This window comes from Muscardinus avellanarius (genome assembly GCF_963383645.1).
Source record: "Muscardinus avellanarius genome assembly, chromosome: 1".
NCBI lineage: Eukaryota > Metazoa > Chordata > Mammalia > Rodentia > Gliridae > Muscardinus > Muscardinus avellanarius.
This window is the reverse complement of record NC_137786.1, coordinates 207422568-207443914: the sequence shown is the minus strand read 5'-3', so window position 1 is coordinate 207443914 and position 21347 is coordinate 207422568. Positions and strand designations below refer to the sequence as shown.

At 45.9% G+C, this 21347-nt stretch overlaps 1 protein-coding gene across 1 annotated transcript in view; it reads right to left on the bottom strand.

Moving 5' to 3' along the window:
• Positions 1-12349: 12349 nt before the first annotated feature.
• Positions 12350-21347, bottom strand: part of KIAA1549L (KIAA1549 like) — a gene marked incomplete at both ends in the record, with an annotated part of 277076 nt that continues 268078 nt past the window's right edge. Inside the window, 4 exons of the mRNA XM_080690604.1 lie at positions 12350-12631; positions 13813-13964; positions 15697-15845; positions 18366-18463. Of these exons, the coding sequence (XP_080546730.1) occupies positions 12350-12631; positions 13813-13964; positions 15697-15845; positions 18366-18463 (681 nt within the window). The remainder of the gene's footprint in view (positions 12632-13812; positions 13965-15696; positions 15846-18365; positions 18464-21347) is intronic.

The following is a 21347-nucleotide window of genomic DNA, read 5'->3' as shown; positions in this document are numbered from 1 at the left end:
TCTGACAGTGTCAGTCAGCACTGGAAAAGGTGTTTTGGGGTCTGAGCACAGGAGAGGCCAGTGAATAGAGACATTCCTGGGTTTCTCCCAAGCCCTGCCATCACACCACAACCACACCACAGCCACCAATACCAACCATCAACAACCAGTTAGTGAGGCAGCTCTGTGTGCCAGGCCCTGTGCCCAGTGCCCCATACATAGCATCTCATTCATCTCATTTATAGCTCCATCTATGGGGAAGATGTTCTCAACCCTCCTTTCACAGAAACATCCAGCTAGGTTATGGCCAAAGCCATTCCAGAGCCCGAGGTCTAAACCCTTAGCTCATTTTTCGGGTGGCTGGCTTCTAACAATTATATTCTCCCTGTTCCCTTTAGCCCACCTCAGTGACCTGATATGGAGGACATTTGAATGGACAAATGTGGCATCCACCAAGTCTAGACTCCAAAGTGAGGGTGGGCAGGTGATCTCAGATCCCAGCAATGAGCTCCCCGGCATCAGCGCTGCCCCAGCAGTCACGCCCCATAGGGCTTCTCCATCAGCTTACCATAAGACAGTGGGAACGAGCTCTAGCCCATTCTTTCAGGGCTCACCATTCCTACTGTTCAACCTTTAAATGTTCCATGCCCAGGTGTTTTTACAGGGCTGTTGGGACCAGGGTCTCATGTCCAGGGGAAATGATGGCCTAGAGGAATGACTCCCAGGGGTGATGGAAGTTATCACACACCCAACGAGTGTGGACGCCATGGAGCAACTCCAGTTGGTTCCCTTTTGGGTCCCCTCAGCGGGGGGGAGGGATTTCTTTTCACAGTACCATTCATCTATCCTGAGGTGCAAGGTTGTGGTTTATGGGCCTCCCTGGACTACTGATAGAGGAGGTTGATTACATGGCAGGTGAGGCTGGGTATAGGAGTCACTTCTAGGTGACCCATGGGTGCTACTTCAGTCCTGGGAAGGTAGCGAGTTCCCCATTGCTAGAAATATTTGAGCAGATATTACATAAATAACTGTAAGCTGTTTGCATATGGTGGTGCCTGTCTGTAATCTCAGTATTTGGGAGGTGGAGACAGGAAGATTGCAGGTTCAAAGCTGGCCTCAGGAACTTAGTAAAACCTTTGGCAAATTGTTAAGATCCTGCCTCAAAATAAAAAATAAGTAAATAAAGGTGCTGGGGATATAGCTTGGAGATAGAATGCCTCTAGGTTCAATCCTAGGTTCCAGAATAATAATAAAAGTAATCTGACATGCTCACAGAGTACCACACAGTTGTAAACTATGCACTCTCTTCTTTCCTCTCTATAGTTACTTCATTTACCAGGTCTTCTCTTTACTTCATGGATAAGGCTTAGAGAGGGGACACAAGTTGCCTAACATCACACAGCTAAAATTCACTTAAGACAACGTTCAGACCTAGGTCTGAAAGGCTCCAAACCCTAAGGTGGATGTTGTAGTTAGCACCTGGGATGTCCCCGAAAGGCCCATGTGTTAAAGGCTTACTCCCCTGCTTGGTACTACTGGGAGATGGTAGAAATGTTAGGAGGTGTTTTAGGTCATTGGGGGTGTGCCCATGAAAGGCATTGTGGGACCTTGGTTCCTCCCTCTTCCATGCGCTGGGCAGTTTGCTCCACTATGTACTCCCACAGTGATGTGTTGCTTCCCCACAGATCCAGAGCTGATTGATCATGGACTGGAACATATGAAACCAAACTAAACCTTTCCTCTAAGTTGATTATCTCAGGCATTTTGTCACAGTAATGGGAAGCTGAATAACACTGTTGGGATCCCTTTTAAATGTGATCACAGTGATCTTGCATAGATTGAGAGCCAGGGTAAGACCTTGGCCTCTCATACCACATGTAATTTAAAATTAAAACCAAAGGTTGCTAACATGCATAATACAATTTACTTTTTCCCATAATTAATACAAAGGTTTTTTTTAGAAAAAATAAAATTAAAGCAATCCTAAACTCTGAAATAGGTATATGGAAATTTAGCTGCAACCCTCCATCCCTACCACATCATGGTTTTTCTAAATATCAAATTACTGTCGAGCATGATTAGCCAATTAGAGAAAATGAAGGGTCATATGTTTTCTCTCTTAGGCAGAAGTTAAAGAGTAATTGGGACACAAGAGTGACTTGAAACAACGAATGAGACACTCCAGTGGAGTGAGGGAGGTGGTCTAGGTGAGTGGGGGCGGAGAGAGAGAATTAATGAAGGAGACACTTCCACTGACATTACATTCATATGTGAGAACACCAGTGTCAATCTTAAATATGAGCTGCATTATGATGTCAGACTATAATGCACCAATAAAAGTATAAAAAATAAAATAGATATTAAATTACACTCAAAGCCTCTCCATATTTCCCCACCTTCCCTTCTCCACTCCGTTCTCTCTCATTTTGAGTACCTGCCTTTCTGAAGCCCTAATTCTGTTTAATCTTTGACCAGGTAAGGGACATTGCATACATAGGTCAAGAGGTTTATCCTGTGATGACTTTGGGGTGTAAAGTTAGATAAAATCTCACTAAATTCCCTTTTAACTTTAAAAGTCTGAGGTTCTATCATTTTAAAAACAGCAAGAGACATCTGTTCATCCCATGGTCATGTCTAATATTCCAAGAGCACAGTAAACACTTAAGATATTTTCTGCTTGGGGAATGGAGGAGGAAATGCTATGAGAAAAGACAAACTATAGCTACAAATATCTGCTGATACTAAGGAAATAAAATTACCAGTAAGACAATGTACTTTATTTCATATGTAAATTTGCAAAGAAACAACATAATTGAGCAAAACAAACTCAGAAAAAATAATGGCATTATAGCAAAGCTCTTTCTGTTATGCCTATTCAGATTTGCTCCATAGAGCATTTCAGAGGCTAAAAACCAAAACCCGTTCATTAATAATCCACTGCATTTTGAATGGCCCATTATTGATAGGAAGCAATTCAAAACGAGGGTGCTTGGTGTAGTGTGGTTTCATTCATAAGCTATACCGTTCCTGTTGTTCTTGTCTGGGTTGCACAGGATAGCCCCCAAACTGGTTATTCCTTGTTTTACACTCGAGTTCCTGGTTTCACCAAGTGGTGATAGGTCTGAAATTTGTGTTTAATGCTTGTTGATTCTTGGAAGTTGGCAATTTGCTCTCTTCCCCCTGAGGATACTGTGGGCCTCTTGCTAATTGGTTTAAGATAACTGAGAAGTAAGCTTGATGCCTCATTGGAAGATGCAAGGGCAGAGTGTGTCCTTAGCTAAACCTAAATATTTTCAGAAAGAAGTGGCTTTGGACTTTCATTTGGCTGGCTTTTATAGGTGGAAAAGGCTCCTAATGAGCCGGGCATGGTGGCGCAAGCTTGCCATCCCAGGATTCAGGAGGCTGAGACAGGAGGATCATGGTTCGCAGACAGCCTCAGCTACTTAGTGAGGCCCTTTGCAACTCAGTGAGACCCTGCTTCAAAATAAAGGATTAAAAATAGGGTTGGTTGCAATATAAAAAAAAATAGGGTTGAGGGTGTAGCTCAGAGGTAGAATGCCCTGGTGAGCTCTGTGAGGGGCAGGAGCTGAGTCCTCCCCCCTGTGGAACCCTATCACCTAGCACGACATCTGATGCATAGTAGCTGCTCAGGAAATGTGTGTTCCAACAATGAGCACACATTTCCTGGCTCCTTGAAGGGTTCTTTCTGTGCTTCCTGACAAGGTCCAGCTAAATGAAAGATTGACGATCAGTGGATAAAGATGTGCATGCCTGGCAGAAAGACGCCCTGCAGCATTGTCCAGGGCTATCGTCAGGGCTCAGTTGTGGTGTTTGGTTCCTGGTCTTAGTCTTAGGTTTTCTCTTTTTCTAAAAATATGCTTTTATGGGTGTATCATAATCTCACATCATAATAAAGTTCAGAGTGATTTGGGACACCTGTGCACACGGCTCTTGGTGAGCTCTCACCAGGCTCCCTCCCTCAATACATGGCATTACGATTGGCATTGCAAATTTTGTATACATACATAGCATGAATAACAGTGTTTCTGCCCTCAAGCCTACCTCCCTTTGGCCCTCTCCTTGCTCCACTGGGGGTTCTTTTCTTTTATCCAGAGTCTCTCTTGTATCCCAATGTCTCATTAACTTCCACATATGAGAAAAAAAAAATATGGTCACAAAGAAGGATTTCGTGAAAGAGAAGCAAACAGTCTCCAAAGTACCTGAGCATTGCTCTATAAAGCAACTTTGGCAATTTGAAAACTCATTGTTTGCAACAGTCTTTAAGTATCCAGGCCCTTCTCTTGATGCCGCCAAAACTTGATCTAGAAAACAGATTTCTTGCAAGCAGGAATTGGCAACCAGACTCTGGATTTTTCTCTATAAATCCCAGCAGCAGGATAAGAAATCCAGCTCAATATCCAACCTACTGGTAGACCCTGTGCCCCACGCCCAGCTGTTTCTAGCTGGGTGGCAGCCTGAGTTTTCAATACGTCGTGTTGCCAACATAGGGATACAGATACAAAGGGCGTGACTTCCACAGTCCCTGTGGGTTCTGCAAAGGTCTCAGCCCCCAGGACTAAGGAACTGGGTGATGGGGTGGGAATCAGGAGAAAAGCAAGCTCTGTGATATGTCACGTGAAGGCCCATCAGAATCCAGAGGTTTGGAGAGCAAGTTGGCGTTGAAACTGTTAAGCTAGTGCTACTTTAATTCCAATGAGTCAGACGGCCTTTCTCCAGATGTGGGTTTGTGTATCCTCCAACATGAACTCTGAGATGCTGATAATAAATTATGCAAACCAGTATTGGTCATATATACCTCCAAAGGGACTCAGCAATGGTTTCCTACTGCATTGGTCCATTTAGGCTGCTATAAGAAAGCACTATAAACTGGGTGCATCATAAACAAAAATATTTATTTCTCACAGTTCTGATTTAAGTCCAAGATCAAGGTGCTGGCAGATTTGGCATATGGTGAGTGTCTGCTTCCTCATTCATGTATGGGGGAAGAAGGAATGGATCTTTCTGGGGTCTTTTTATAAGGGCACTAATCTCATTCATGAAGTCTCATGACCCAATCACCTCCCAAGGGCTCACCTCTAGTTACCCTTGATCAGAGACTGGGTTTTAGCATATGATGGGAGGGCACACAGCCTTTCAGCCTGTGGCCCTTACTGACCCTCTTTGTACATTTTACCTGCAGCTACTCCTCTCTAATGTTCCCATCTCTCCCTTCCTTCCTTTCTTTTAAAATTTACCCATTCATTGTGTGGTTGCTCTTTATTCCTTCTCTTTTTTGTTTTCTTTTTTTAAAAGTATACTTTTACTGGTGCATTTCAGTCCCACATCGTAATGTAGTTGATAGTGGTGGTGAGATCCAAGCACTCAGCACTTGGTGAGCTTCTGTCCCACCTCTCTGCCCACCCCTCCCCCATACATGATGTTGAGATTGGCATTGATAAGTTCACACATGTACATAACCTCACTGGAAGTGTTTCCTTTACTAACTCTTGGGGCCCAGTAAGAAGCGACCCCCAGCACTGCCCTTTTCTAGACCCCCTCCATCACTGGGGTTTCTCTCCCGTTATCTAAAGTCCCTCTTATAGCCCCATTACTTCCTAGCTTCCACATACGAAGGGGAAACATATGACCCCTCACTTTCTGTGACTGGCTAAATTCACTTAACGTGATGTTCTCCAGATCCCTGCATTTACCTGTGAATTACATGATTTTGTTCAGTGTTGCTGAGTGGGATTCCATTATGTGCGTATCCCATAGTTTTATAAATTCATCTGTTGATGGACATCTAGGTTGGTTCCAGATTTGGCTATTGTGACTTGTGCTGATATAAAACATGGATATGTATATATCACTATAATGATTTCAATCCCTTGGAAAGATACCCAGGAGTGGTATAGCTGGATCATATGGTGCATCCACTCCCAGTCTTCTGAGGAATTGCCACACTGATCTCTACAGCATCTATACTAATTTAAGGGTATGTTTCTTCTTGGCTCATGAGATCATACTCCAAGCCAAGATGGCTCCAGAGACCACACGGAGCCACCAGGCCTGCTCTGTTCTGTGGCAAACCCCAGCAGCATGACAGTGAGGCTGGGCTGTGAGCAGGACTCCAACACCACCGGAGGAGGCCGAATGAGAGGCAGGCAGGTTTGGGGGGTATGAAAGCCTTTGTCATTTTATTTTACAATAAAAAATTCGAACAGCATATGAACACTCTGTTCCCGGCAGAGGCGAAGGACATACAAAGTTAATTAGAAAGCAAAGCATTAAAATAACAACAGCTACATTCAAAGCTTCTGCTCAGTACTTTGCCCAAAGTATCTAACGTGGTTGGAAAGAATCACCGCAGTTTAGGCTTTTCACCCAGAGTTAAAGCACATGTACAAGAACTTACGCAGCTTCCAAATCCTAGATGATAACAACAACAGCAACTGTGTGGGGCTGGCTTCTGTGGGCAATTTTAAACTTAGGCATTTCTTAATTTTCCTCCACAAGAAGGTGTATCGTGAAAAGACTAATTTAGCAGATAGGAGGAGCTCGAATATTTTTTGCTGGCTAGAACTGAATTGTGAAACTAATATTTTAGTAAGGATTCCTTCAATTATACTTTGCAAACCATTCTGAGATACATCATGCTAAGTGCTCCTCACAACCACCACGGGAGGCAAGAAGTACAGATGTCAACCCCATTTGAAAGATGAGGAACTAAAGATTCCTTTAGTATGAGTCACTCGAGGTCTAGAATATTTACATCTTTCCAGAGTTTCCACAGATGCTCCTCTGATTCTGTTTGGTACATTTTTTTCTACTCAATTTGCCTATATGTGTGTGTGTGGGAATTTGGGGGGGGGAGGAGGGGCGAAATTTAGACATAAAGAAGAGACCAGGGAAAGTAAGGCAAGGCCATGTTTAATTTATGTAAAATACATGGATGGTCTCCCTTCATGATTTACAGAAGTCTAACCAAGGTCAAATGAAAACATAAGTTTCTACAATGCATTATATAATGGCTCTCATTAAATTATAGGTTCGAACTTTGAGGACAAATTCCACCTGATCAAATTCTGCCTTTCCTTATTTTGGAAGCCTGAAGAACCAGAGCAACTTGGTATCTTCTAAGATAACTTGTTTCTGGTACAATTTATACTCTCTAAATATTTCTTTTCAGAAACACCCTACTCATTAGCGCTTAGCACTGGGTAGTGTTTGGTTGACAGTTCACCCAAGAAATCAAGAGACCTTCTCATCCTCAGGACACTAATTTATTATATCGGGAAGGTCAGAGCCACAATAATAATACGTTTCACTTGAAACCAATTTTGTTTCAAAAGACTCTATTGAAAGGCTCATCGGTTTTTTTCACCCATGCAAGTGTGTGGTCATGAGCCACGTTAATAGCACCTGAGCTAAGATCATGCAATACAGTATACAGATATTTATTGTCTGCTGAGCAAAACATTGTGCTCACTGGGCCTTGGTCAGAAACCTCTTCTTAGGCTCAGCAGCAGCATTCGACAATTTGGTAATGGTGTTGGGGGTAGGAGGTGGCTGGGGCGATTCTGGCCAGTCTACCAGGGTCTCAAGTGCATGCATTCTCGCCTTATGCCCGAATGAGGGATGGCCTTTCCTCTAGGTGACAGCTCCAATCGGGATGGTCCTCTGAGTCCTGGCTGCTGGGCAGCATTCTAGGAGGACTGGGCAATTCCAGTTTTTAGTAGGTTCCTTCTGAAGGTCCTTCCCAGTGATGCTCCTCCCTCTGGGTACTAGTTCCCAAAAATGTCCCTGTTGAAAGGGTCAGTGCAGGGAGCTAGGCTTGTAGACAATGGCCCCGCCTCCTTGGTCACAGTTGACTGGGTAGGTGCCAAGGGGGCTCCTCCAGAGGCAGATGAACTCGGCTAATCAGATTCTCAAGAATTTGCCTGCGGAAGCACAGAGATGCTAGTCAGAGTGGTGGGCAATGAGAAGGAAGCTATGTGGAGGGGGTCCTGTGGTGGGTTTGTCAGCTACTATGCACTAGTGAGGAAGCTGTTGGCCAAGGGAAGCAAGCAGTCCTAGCAGACATGCAGAGAGAAACAGGCGAAGGCCTGTGAGGAGCCAGAATGTAAGAGTGCGAGAGCGCAGGCGTGAGGCAGCTGCCTCAGCCCCTCGCCCATGGGAGCCGAGGAGAGTTTCTAAAAAATGTCCCTGCATTCCTCAGTCGGCCCCTACACCTGAGCAATGGGGTTCTAGTCCTTGCCAAGTTCCAGGACCTTTGAGGTTGGACTAAATGGCAGAGTTTAACTTCCAACACTTAGACTTCCAGCCGTCATGACTACAAGCTAAATTATTATCATTCCTTGAGAGTCTTTGGATATGTTTCATAAGGAAAGCCCAAATTAGTCTATGGACTGTGGTGGTAGGAGGAATTTAGGGTTATGTTTGAATGCTCTTCTCCAACTTTAAAAATAACATGTTATTTTATTCACTGAACTTTGAGCACTTGTGCACTATGTAGAAAAATGGAGCTTGTTTATAGATCATAAGTATTTAAAACCTTCGATTCATTTTTCCTATTTCTGCCTGTTAGAAAAAGTGTCCCCTTTAGTTAGGTATTTAAATTCCTAACCCTTCTATTCTATACATTCTTTCTCAGTGTTTTACTTAATCATACACCTAACAATTTTCTTTCTTCCATCAAGATTATTCAGAAATTACATGCCCTTCTGCTGGGTTCTTAATATAACAAAAACACAATATAACTTCTCCTATGCTTAGGTACCGGGTTGTTACACAATCTACCCTTTAAGTGGCGACTTTCTCTCTGTGGGTAACAGTTACCACCTTGTTGCACAAGTGTCTGAAAACAGGTACCAGGCCATACAATGGACCTGTATGTTTCTGCCCCACTGGGCCACCTCCCTAGGCAGAGCAGGCATCTGCTACCTCACAGTGACGAGCTATCAGCGCATCCCTGCCCGCCTTTTTAGATTCCTGGTGCCAAGAGCCATTCATCACCATGGCTTTGAACAGCATTTCAGGACACCGTTTCCTTGATGGCGTTCTCTGAGAGAAGTCAAAATGCATTTCTCCTCTTTCCTTACTCCTTTCTCCTCCGCCTCTTCTTCCTCTTCCTCTTTTTCTTCCTCATTTTCCTTTTTCTTCTTCGTCGGGGGTTGAACCCAAGGGTGTTCTACCTCCAAGCTACACCCCTAGCCCTTTTTATTTTTTATTTTGAAATGGGGTCTAAGTTGCTGAAGGTCTAGCTAAGTTACTGAGGCTAGTGTTAAACCTGCGATTCTCCTATCTCAGCCTCCCACATACTGGGATCACAACCATGCACCTCTGCTCCCAGCTAGAATGCATTTCTTCTTCATGAATGCAGAAAACTCACATCAAAACCAGTGCCAAAAAAAAGTTTATTATGCCACAGAGGCATTGCCCTCTGTACACTTTATCTGAAGTTCCTTACATAATCAATCATCTTTTTTCTTGGCAAGAACACTATGAAGTCCCGCAGGTGACCCCTGTCTATTTAGTCAACTTCCGGGGATAGTTAAAGAACTATGTCCCAGCAAGCATACAGACAGCATGCAGAAACAGAGAGCAGGTTGGGTCATGAATCAGCAGGCCAAGGGCTTGGTCCTCGGGCCAGTCGCTCCACTCCACCAGACTTCTGCTTCCTCGCCAAGGCCACTGAGGTCCGTGATGGCTTTTGAGACTGTCTGGAGGATCACGATGAACAGAGTTCATTGCTGTCTCCTCTAGGCTCTCGTGCAACCCTATTTTCACTTCCATGAGGGCACCTTTGACCCTCTCTCTTAGAGTCACCTGTCCAGGTATCTGTCACCTCTAAGAGCTTAAGAGACTCTTCAGGGAAGGGACCACAGTTTAGTCCCAAAAGAATCAAATAATGGCTCACTACCTCCCCACTGGGGGGAAAACATGAACAGGATGAATATTTGTGATTTAATTTCCTTTCAACTTAAAGTTTCCCTCTCATTTACTTTTCTTGAACCCATGTCTGATTTAGCATGTTATATTTAGCTTTCTCAAAGGACTAAATATTGCATGGGGCTCTGCAAAGACTACAGTGATTTGTAGCTCCGTCCTCTTAGCGATCTGGAGTCATATCACTGCAAACTGTGGATTCATGGTCTCTAAGTCCCTGGAACATCCCAAGCTCAGACATTTTCTTTTGCAACATGTACACATATTTCAATCACATATAGGTCTTGAAATTTCATTTTCACATACAGTATTTCCAGGCATGTACCAAGCAGACAAAGTACTGGGTTAATATCATTGCACTGATGAAATAGTGATATCACTGATAAAGTGGGACAATGTAGCTGACTTTATCAGACTCATACCATTTGCATGAAAAGGCTGAGTTTCTTTGGCTCTTTGTTCACTCAAGTGCATCGAATACCTATTTGGGTAGACTTAGGCATCGTGTTAACCTGTCAATAAAATCTTGCACCGTCCACAGCGTTCTGCAAGCTGATTTAGGGTTTGGACTACAACAACCGGCCATTGGTAGAAATATACCATATATACACGTGAAGATTACAAAAATACATTTTATTTATAGCTGATTTCTTTTTGAGTAACAAAAAACTAACACTATCAAAGACCAACCAGCGTACTAAAAGGACACTACCTAATACCATCCAAACAAGAGACTCGTTTGGGGATTCCATGACACAGCGCCTCTAAACATTCCAGAAAGGGTGACTTGCCATTGGGAAATAAAAACAGCTTCTTGGAAAAGTCTGTGCTTCAACACTTTGAATCTCCCTTTTAATCAGTTCCATTCCTACTCTTCTTTGAACTTTTAAAAATTTCCACCTTCCTCGTTCAGTAAAGACCAAAGAAACTCATGAGAATGGAAAGATGGGCTTAGAAGGGAATGGGGACAGCTGAAGCTAGATGGATCATGGGTGAAGGCAGGACAGGACTTTGTTCTCTAACAGACACCAAGTAAGTCCCCAACACCATACGTGGCTCCCAAAGGGAGGGAGTGAAGGGCTCCTTGCCCCTCAGCTGCCAAAGTTAGTAGCTGTTCTGCTTGTGTTGCTCAATGGCTGGTGCCCTGGTGCTGCGAGGCAACGTCCTCCCCAGAGGTCTGGAGGCTGACTCCCCATGCCAGGGAGGGTGGCATGGAACCTCACCGTCACAACATAGCAGCCCTGCCATTTCAGCAAATGTCTTCCTATGACCATCGACGCCAGAGACTTGGTGAACTCCATATACTTTTTTTTTTAAAGGTTATTTACATTTAAACTCCCATCAACAGATTTTTTTTTTTAATTTTTTTTTTTACATTCAGAAGCAGAGGCTGTAGCCTGGAATGACTGTGAATCCACCGCTCCCATTTCTAACAGGAATCAATGACTATTTCCTTCTGGACCACTAGGCGGCACATGCTGGACATTATTGTTTAAGAGAAAGAGATTTTCTTGTAAAGATTGGTTTATCTATTATCACCCCCAAAGAGAGAAGCTCTGTTCTAAAGCCACTTTCAATGCAGACAAAAAAGAAAAGAAAAAAAAAAAACCTTCACAAATAGTGTTTTTTCTTTTGTAGGACCCTAAAAGCTCTTAGCACCAATTCTCTCTAAGTTAGATCCCAACTTGTAGGATATTCAGTTTCCAAAATGACAACACCTTTAAAAAACCTTGTCAACACAAATTCACCATTCCTGCTCATCTTCTCTCTTTTAGGACTTTAATTAACAGGAGAAGGGAAAAAAGAGTCGGGACTATTTATAGGCACAGCCATTGGTACTGCTTTTCATCCGATTCATTTGACTTTGAATATGAGCACTTAAAGCAAAGGGACTCAGATTTCTTGGCTGGAGTCACTGTCTCCTTTATACACTAGAGATCTTCTTGGTCATAGTCATGGCTGAATGAGAGAGAGTACAGTCTGATACTTAATTCACACTTCTGTGTTGCCTTTAACATGGAAAGAGCTAACATGCAGAGGTCACCAAAGACAGAACTATAGTCTCCCACTTCTGGTGACATATTAAAATGTGGCATTGGACAGGAATTTGTAGATTAGCTAGTGCCTCTTCTGAATAAGGCTTCTTAGGGAAATACACCCATGGTTCAAACATCCAACATAAGAGAAAATCAAATACGTGGTCCCAAACAGGGTCTTCTGGATCCACTGTCAGTCATATAAGCCAAGAATCCAGTCATCCACGAGTTTGCTCTATTTCCCAGGGCCCCACTGTTCACCTTTTCAGAAACTGAGGGTGCAATTCGCCCCATGTCTGTGTCTCAAGTCCCCACACATTAGGTGTGAGTAACCCAAAGGCTGCTCCTTGGAGTCTGGAAGCACACAGCCTTGCATGGTTGAGCTGTTAGACCTGGAACTCGAACATGTCCGTCTGCTTCTTGGCCAGCTTGGCCACCTCCTCGCGGATGGCCTTCACCAGGGCGGCGGTGGAGATGTTGGTCAGGGGTGTGTCCGGTGGGTCGTTCTCCGCCAGGCTTTGCTGTGAGGCTGCCGCGGAGGGCCCGGGAGCTTGCTCCAGGCTGGGGTGCAGGTTGGTTGGCTGGCTGTACTGGCGAGGGAGCCTGGAGGGTGAGCTCTGCTGATACCGGGACCGGGGGTAAGCCTCAATGTACCCGGGGAGGGGAACCTGCAGAGGATTTGGGAGCGAAGAGAAGGACCTGAGGTTAGGGAGGAGCTCAAGTCACAGGACACACTGGATACCAGAAGTAGGAGGGGACCGAGGGCAAGGAACGAGTGGAGAAGAAAATGTAAAGCAGAAGCCATGTATCATTGTACAGATACAAGAAAAAAGAGTTGGACGTGGTGGTGCACATTTGTAAGCCCAGCGTTTGGGAGGCTGACATAGGAGGATTACGCAGGCTTGAAGCCAGCCTCAGGGACTTAGTGAGGCTCTCAGCAATTTAGTGACATCCTTTTTCCAAATCAAATATAAAATAGGTCTGGGAGTGTATCCTGGAAGTAGAGAGCCCCTGGGTTCCACCCCAAGTACCACAAAAACATAACAAAATAAAAAAAACCCCAGAGTTCGTTTGGTTAGAAACAGGTAATTTGGCCGGGCGTGGTGGCACACGCTTGTAATCCCCGCGCTTGGGAGGCAGAGACAGGAGGATCGCGCAGGTTCGAAGCCAGCGGCGTGCGCTGGCTTAGGAGACCCTGTTTCCAAATAAAAATGTTAAAATAGGTCTGGGAGTGTAGCCTGGAGGTAGAAGGGTTTCCAGGAACCCCAGTACCACCAAAAAAAAAAAAAAAAAAAAGAAACAGGTAATTTGGGCTGGCTGAACTGCTGCCTAGAATTAAGTAGGTGTTTCAAACCTGGCTGAAAATATGTCTGAGGCAACATCTGAAACTCTCTGCCTCCCTAATTAATTTAAGCACAATCGAGCTGCCTGGACTGCAGGGGTTTCTTATTAATAGTAGCTAATACCAACAGAGCCCTGTGCTAAGGGCTTTCCATACATTATCTCATTTAATTCTCAAAGCAACAACCCAGGAGGTAGGTTCTGTTATTCCTATTTTACAGATGAGGACACTGAAGTGAAGCTTGACATCCTCTGAGGTGATGCAGCCAGTACGCCACCGAGGAACCCTTATATATATAGTGTGCTACAAGACAGGTCTCAAGTTCCTCTGTCAAAGGACACTCTCTTTTACTACGATGTCTCCTTTCAATGGCTGGCTGACATTAGTATGAGGTTAGTGAGATGGAGGCTGAGCCAACCAAACACTGGGTCTCAGCCTTCATCCCACTTTCTCCCACAAGCGTGCCAAGCAGGCAAAGTTTTGGGAGGGAATCAGCAAGGGTCTCACCGAATCGGCCCATTGGCTGGGGAGCTCATTCTCTCCCGCGTAGGACATCCAGGCCTGGCTCCTGTAGGATGAGGGAGGCGTTGGGATGAAGTAGCCGGTGAAGCCAGGTCTGTTGGCAGCTGGGATGGCAAACACTGCTGGTACCGTGTTACCTGGAGGAGGGAACCAGGAGATCAGAAGAGGCCGCACTCGGGGGCCCAGCCCCCCAAGAACCAAATAGAGCCAGTTTCATAGGCCGTCTGCTGGGCTTGAAGTCTCCTTAAATCAGGTCTGAGCCGAGTGGTACTTGCTTGGGCTGCAGCACTGACGTAGCTCTATTGAGGTAGAGTGCCCCTGGCTTGGCTGGCTGTGGCTTCAGGTCACACAGCAGTCCTGTAGCACTCCTGTAAGGCCACCATGCACAGGGAGCAGGCGATGCTCAGCTCAGGGGGTCTGGCCTTGAGGCCAGGGTGTGCAGAATCCAGTCGGCTCTCATTGCCAGGCGTGGGGTCTGCATTCACCCAGGAAGGGAAGGCTTTTGGTAATGTCAACAAACACAGCCTGGACCAGCAGTGCTCTGGACTCTCCCACCTTCCCACCCTCTACAGAGGCGGTCATGGGCTTAGCCAGCCCCAACCCTGGGATTGGCTCTAGTACGCAAACACCTCTTCCTGCAGCCCCACCACTTGCCCAGTTAGTAAGAGGGCACCAACTGCTGGACTCAGGCTTCCTATGCTTTAACGGCCCAATTCTGCCCCCACTAAGTCCTTACCAATTATCTCCTCCCCATCCCAATACCCCTGACCGCTGCTGGCAGGAGGAAACACCTTGTAGTTCAGGTGATTTCTCCCCAGAGAACCACTGTTATTTTGGCGGTACTGGGGATGGAACCCGGGGCATTCTACCTCCAAGCTACACCCCAGCCCTATTTTTTATTGTTTATTTTGAAACAGGGTCTTACTGAGTTGCAAAGGACCTAAGTAACTGAGGCTATCAGTGAACCATGATCCTCCTGTCTCAGCCTCCCAAATGCTGGGATTACAAGCGTGCGCCACCATGCCCGGCTAGAACCCCTGTGTTTTTAAAGGTCCAAGAACAAGAACCCAAAGGAATGGACATCACAAGTGGAACTCCTGAACCCCATGAACGCTATAGTGTCAGCAATTGGGTGTCTGCAGTTTTAGCCCAAAGGGTATGGTGTGAACAAACTATAAAACCAAGTAGGTCATGTACAAACCTTGCTGTCTCACTTGGGCATCATTTGTCATAGCAAAACAAAAACAAAACAAAACAAAATACTGGAAGCAACCCTTCTGTCCGTCAAGGGGGAAAAGGATAGATTGTGGCCTATCATGCAATTGAACACCATATGGCAAATGAAATGAAGGAATAAATTATTATGTGTGTGGCAACCTGGAGAAATCTTGCCAAAACAACATGGAACCCAGGAAACAATGTACAAAAGGAAATGTACAGCATCTCACTTATGTAAATTAAAAATACTAAGACAATATATACTGTTATATAGACATAGATATGTAGCAAAAAATTAAAACCCATGATATAAGAACTATGATTATCTTGGGGAAAAAGAAATGTGGTAGGGGTGGATAGCTGTATGTGTAATGCTTTAAAAACAAAACAAACACCCCTTTAAAAAAAAAAAACCTGAAAAATGTTATACAACCTGACTTTAGCATATGTTGGTACTTGGCCCAATTCAGAACTTTTAAAGAAAAGCAGCAGCTCTTCTAGTTGGAGCTAGTGAGCCAGGAGGGGACAGAAATGGGGTGGCTTTGATTTCTGAAGGTGGCAGGTGTTAGACCAAGTGGTCTGGGAGTCTGGGAGGGAGAACAGTTCTGGAGCAGGGATTGGGGGCCCCTGGGCTTTCCTCTTCTTGCTCACCTGAGTAATTTAAGGCCGACTGATCCAGCTGCGTCACGGACACGGGACCCCTGGACACCTGGGTGAACGAGGCACTGTCGTGCAGCTGGGTGGGCTCAGGCCCCGCTGACTCTCCCATTCGGGTCTTGCTGCCGATGTCTGAGGTGGAGCTGGGCAAGGCAGAGGGGCTGCGTTAGCCTGGCCCCCAGACCTCAGGCGGTGGGGCCCCACAGCCCTAACACCTTTGGTGTTGGGCTCTGGCCTCCAAGTCCCACAAGGTGGGATCTGGAGGACTGGGCTTTCTCTGGAACAATGAAGGGACTTCTGAGGTCCCCAGCCCTGCAGCAGCCGGAGCCATTTTCAGCAGCTCAAGGTCAGTTCTCCTCTAAGGGTGGTTCTCTTGCCTCTGGGTAGAACATTTTGTTAATTTCCATGGAAGAGAAACTAAGCAATTAGCACTGGGTGTTAGCTGGGAATGGTCAACCTAAGGAGGTGATGACATCATCGGCAGCCAATGAGAAGGCTCCTTTGGGAGGTGGGGGCTCTGCCTCCCTGCCACAAGCACAGGTGCCCAGGCCGCTGTGGGAGGGTACATTTGCTGCTCTTACTGGCAGGAAGAGGGAAGCCCAAGACTCTGGGAGGCAGGGACTGCCCTGGGGAGCAGGAACCAGCACTTGGTGAGCATTATGAATAAGAAAACTTGCCTTCTCTTTTTTTGGTCCCACAAACAGACAGAGAATCAGGCCCATTTAACACATCATCTTTCCACTTAGTGTTCAGTAAGCTGTGGAAGAGGCGGGCAGGTTGCCTCGGGCATCTCCTCGTCTACAGAGGGTGCTTTCTGCACACACCAGCTTTTCCTGCAAACGCAGTCCTTCCTCTACAGAAGGATGTCACAGGGGGACTTTGCGCTCCCCTAAAATTAAAATGGGAGGGAGGGAGGGAGAGGCAGCTGCAGCTGGTGGCAGGCTGCCAGCCCTCAGCGCCACCCTGGCAGACAGAGGAGTGGCTGTCACTGTAAGAAGAGAGGACAGGGAGGCAGGGGTCTGTGCCTGTCACCTCCCCTTCCCATAATCTGCCTCAGCTTCCTCATCAGCAAAACAAAAGAGGCAGACAATCAGCTCAAGGGTTTCTTCCTGGTCTCATTCTCTGAACTTATATGGAGGAAGGGGACCCCCTGATGTTTGGAGGGGTGGCAGAGGTGCAGAGGGGACAGGGTTGAGAGAAGAGGTGAGAGGGGAGTGCCCCCGTCAGCTGACCTGCCACTACGTGCGTGATGCTGGTGACTGAGCAGCCCCTTCCTTGGTCGTCCAGGAGGGTCACCGTGGTGGGGTCAGGTGGCTCAGTGTGGGGTCTTCCCCTTCCCCTCCCTCTTCTGCCTGCTTGCTCCCCAACCTGGGGCCCCACATGCTGTTCTAGCCCTCTTGTACTGTCCAGAAGGCGTTCCCAGCAGAATTCTGGGTTCTGCACCATACATTCTTCTGAGATACCTTTCTAAGGACCTCCAGGGCTTCTGAAATCATTTAGGCCATTGCCCTCATTTTACAGATAAGAACTCCAATCAGGAACCAGGGACCCAAGGGGACTCTCTTGCAGTTACAGAGCAGATCCCTGGTGGATTAGGGGTGAGAACCCCAGTCAGCTGTTTCCTACCCCACCCTGGTCTCCACCATTATCAGGGGGTGGGTGCTACATAGCTCCACATTCTAACTCACTAGAACTGAGACCAAGTTCTTTGGGAAGAGAAGCTCGTAGTAGTTTTCTTTACCATCTTCACAAAGTCCAGGCCTGTGGTCCACAGATGGGTGTGACTAGTACCCTCGGGGCAGGGTAGTGGACCCATATGCACCCAGGGCACAGTTGTTTTTCCCACCTCCAGACATCAGGCCTACCCCAACCTTTCTCAGAGCTCATGGTTTTTATATTTCTTGTCTATCTTTCCTAAAACTTGTGCTTGTTATATTATTGTAGAGCAAAGAGAATGTTTTGACATGTGTCTCCTACTGAGCTGTCCTGAGTTTGCGTGTTTTCAATATCTCCCTTTTAGCAGTCAAGAATCGGGTGGGTGCCCACCTACACCATTCCCTGGCCTCTCAGACTCTGTTCTTAAATAACAAGGAACTTCTGGGTGTGCAAACATGGCAAGAGGCACCCAGACTTGCCACAGCCACTGTGGCAGCTTTAACTGGGGACACTTTTACATGTTTAAGGTCAAGGTATGACTGCGTTTGTTTTTTGGCGGTACTGGGGATGAAACCCAAGGGCATTTTACCTCTGAGCTACACCCCAGCCCTATTTTTATTCTTTATTTTGAAATGGGCTCTTACTGAGTTGCAGAGGGCCTCACTAAGTAGCTGAGGCTGTCCTCAAACTGAGATCCTCCTGTCTCAGCCTCCCAAATGCTGGGATTAGAAGTGTGCGCCACCACGCCCGGCTGTACAACTGCTTTTGATCGTGGATTCTCAAGGACTTTCTATTTAGAAAGACCTGAGAGTCGGTCCACCCACTGTGGTCCCCACTTCCTTCATGGTAGGCCAGGTGCCCGAGCACATGGCTGTCTGCACAGATCTACACCGCAAATGGGGGCAGAGTGTGAAGAAATATGCTGGTGCTACCGTCCAAGCACCAAACGGCCCAGGACCAAATCTTTTCCAAATATTCCAAACCAAACAAAGAAAGGAAGGTGTTACCGCCTGAGAGAAGTGACAGCCACGGGGCCAGTCCGGGGAGGTACAGGAGGAGGGGGAGAGCCCATGACCATTTCAGGAAGCTGGGAAAACCTGTATGCCTGTGAAAGAGACAAACGGGGACACTTGTTAAGCCCAGTGTCGACCAGCACACAGTTTTTTTTTTGTTGTTGTTTTTTGTTTTTTTGGTGGTACTGGGGTTCCTGGAAACCCTTCTACTTCCAGGCTACACGCCAGGCCTACTTTTTATATTTTTATTTGGAAACAAGGTCTCCTAAGCCAGTGCAGCTGGCTTCAAACCTGCACGATCCTCCTGTCTCTGCTTCCCAAGCGAGGGGATTACAAGCGTGCGCCACCACGCCAGGTAGCACACAGCCTCTTAAGTAAGGGGGAGACTAATTCCAAAAGCCAGACTGCCTTTCCTTCCTCAAGCTTAGGCTTGATCTTGCTGCTCTTCCTTAACAAGCTCCGCAGACATCTCTTCACTCCTCCTCTCCCTTCTCTCCTTTGTTCCGCCATCACCCTGCCTTCAATGTGCTTAGAGCACACCATGGTCTTCCCTGTCCCGGGCTCTGGTCTGTGCTGTTCCTTCTTCCTGGGATGCTTTCCTTCTGATTCTTCCCATGGCTCCTTCCTTCCATTCATCCTGCCCCCTACTATCTATTCCTACATTATTTCTCATCACTCTCTGGCGTTATGTTGCTGCTTGTTTATTTATTACCTGCCACCAACTAGACTGTAGTCTAAGGGCTGTAAGGGCAAGGGCTTTGTTGCCAGTAATATCTTTATACCTGAAACAGTGCCTGGTATGTAAGAGATGATTAGTAAATACTACACGAATGAATGAGTAAATGAAGGACTGAGTGTGCTTTGCTTTCTCATGGAGGGATGGGTTAGTGGGGGAAAGAGTGTATTTTGGGCCAGGAGGTACACTAGGCAAGTGAAGTGGCTTCTCTGGACTCCAGTGTCCTCTTCTGAGGACTTTGATGCCCTGCTCAGAGGGATGCTCAGAAGACAGGCAAGTCATGTGTGTGCAAGGCTTTTGCAATCTATAAGGTACTATTCAAAGATAAGGAACCGGAACTGTCTTTTTGTCTCATAGCTCTGTATGCTAAGAAAGTAAAGACTTTCATCAATATGGGAGGGGATCAAAGATGGCTGGACAGAGATGGACAGGGTCAGAAAGAGCCAGCTGCAGCCTCCTTTAGCGAGAAAAAAAATCGAGAAATGCTCTCTGGGAAGACAACGCTTAACTTGTGCTTCTCATCTGTGTCTTTCTTTAGGCACCGTGCCTGCCAGATCTCTCAAAGTACAAGATGACAGCACTTTAAACCTGAAAGCTTGGGGACAAAGGGCGGCAGCGCAGGGAATCCATAGAGAGGATTCTTTAAACTGAATGAGGCCGCCCCCTCCAGCATTATGGCAGACTACCTGCTTGCAAGGGCAACCCACGCAATAACAACGAGGCCCTGGGTACAACATGATTCTTAATGCATTGTGAAAATGGCAAGATGTGAGGGAAATCTCCGATGACACTCCTGGCTGCCTCCCTCCTCCACATCTCAGCAAACCAAGATAAAACCAGGAGCTGAAACCAGAGGGGGGAATGGCAAGTAGTAAGTACATACAAAAGGCAGAATTGCCTGGGAGACAAATGGTGTACTGACAATGGATTAAGAGGTAGAGCCGGAGACAGAAAGCCGAGATACTCAGGTCTGACTTGGGTCCCTTCCTGGGGGGAGGGTAGCAAGGCCCGGGCTCAGGTGGAAGCAACTGCAAGTCCTCTTTGGAGAGGACTATCCTGAAAAGAGGCTCTCAGGATTAGCACCAACTAAGACGAGGCAAAGAGTAGCTCATAATCCAAGATCATAAGACTCTCCAGAAGAGAGAAATGAAAGTCAGGAGGGAAAACACCCACAGATACAGAGAGTTTAAAATATCTAGATGCAAAACAAAGCAAACAAAGTTATAAGAAATGGTTTTGAGCAAATAATTGACCAGAGAGATACTGCCAGGAATGATCTGTCATACTTGAAAAACAACAACTTTTAGAAGTAAAATGTGATGACTGAGATAAAAATTCAATGCAGGGGAATTAAGTAGTAAATTAATCATGGCTGAAGAGAGACTTCATAAGCCTGAAAATAGAATCAAGGAAATTACTAAAAATGGAACTCAAAGAGATGAAGAGATAGAAAATAAAAAAGTAAGTTTGGAGTGGTGGCTCACACTTGTAATCCCAGTACTTGGGAGGTGGAGTCAGGAAAATCACAGGTTCATGGCCAGTCTCAGCCACTTGTAAGGGCCTCTGCAACTTAATGAGACCCTGTTCCAAAAGAAATAATAAAATATAGGGTTGGGGGTGGGTATAGCTCAGAGGCAGAATGCCCCTGGGTTCCATCCCCATTACCTCAAAAATAAATAACTAAATAAGTAAACAAACAAACAAATAAATAAATATAAAAGATAAGCAGGGTGGAATGAGAAGGTTTAACGTGCAGCTAATCAAAGTTCTAAAGGGCAGAAGAAGAAAATGGAACAGGAAATATTCAAAGAAGCAATGACTAGAAATTTTCCAGAACTGGTCAAATAAATTAATAATTTCAGGAAGTATAATGGACCCCAAGAGAGAGTAGTAAATAAAACATAGCAGCACACATCTAGCTACCTTGTAATGAAAGGGTAGAATCTCAAAGGCAAAGAGATCTTAAAAGCAGCCAGAGAGAAAAGGCATCTTTCCTCCAAAGAGATGATGATTAGACTGATGGCTTCTTCCCACTAGCTCCAGAAGATACGGACTACAGATTGCTTAGAGGAGAGGATCACCTACCTAGAAGTATGTCAGCAATACTGACTTCTCAGGAGAATGAAGGAAAACATTTGTCCAGAGCTTGAAGTACTGATGGAATCAAGATGGAGAGCTACATTCCTCTCTCTCTCTCTCTCTTTCTCTCTTTCTTTCTTTCTTTCTTTCTTTCTTTCTTT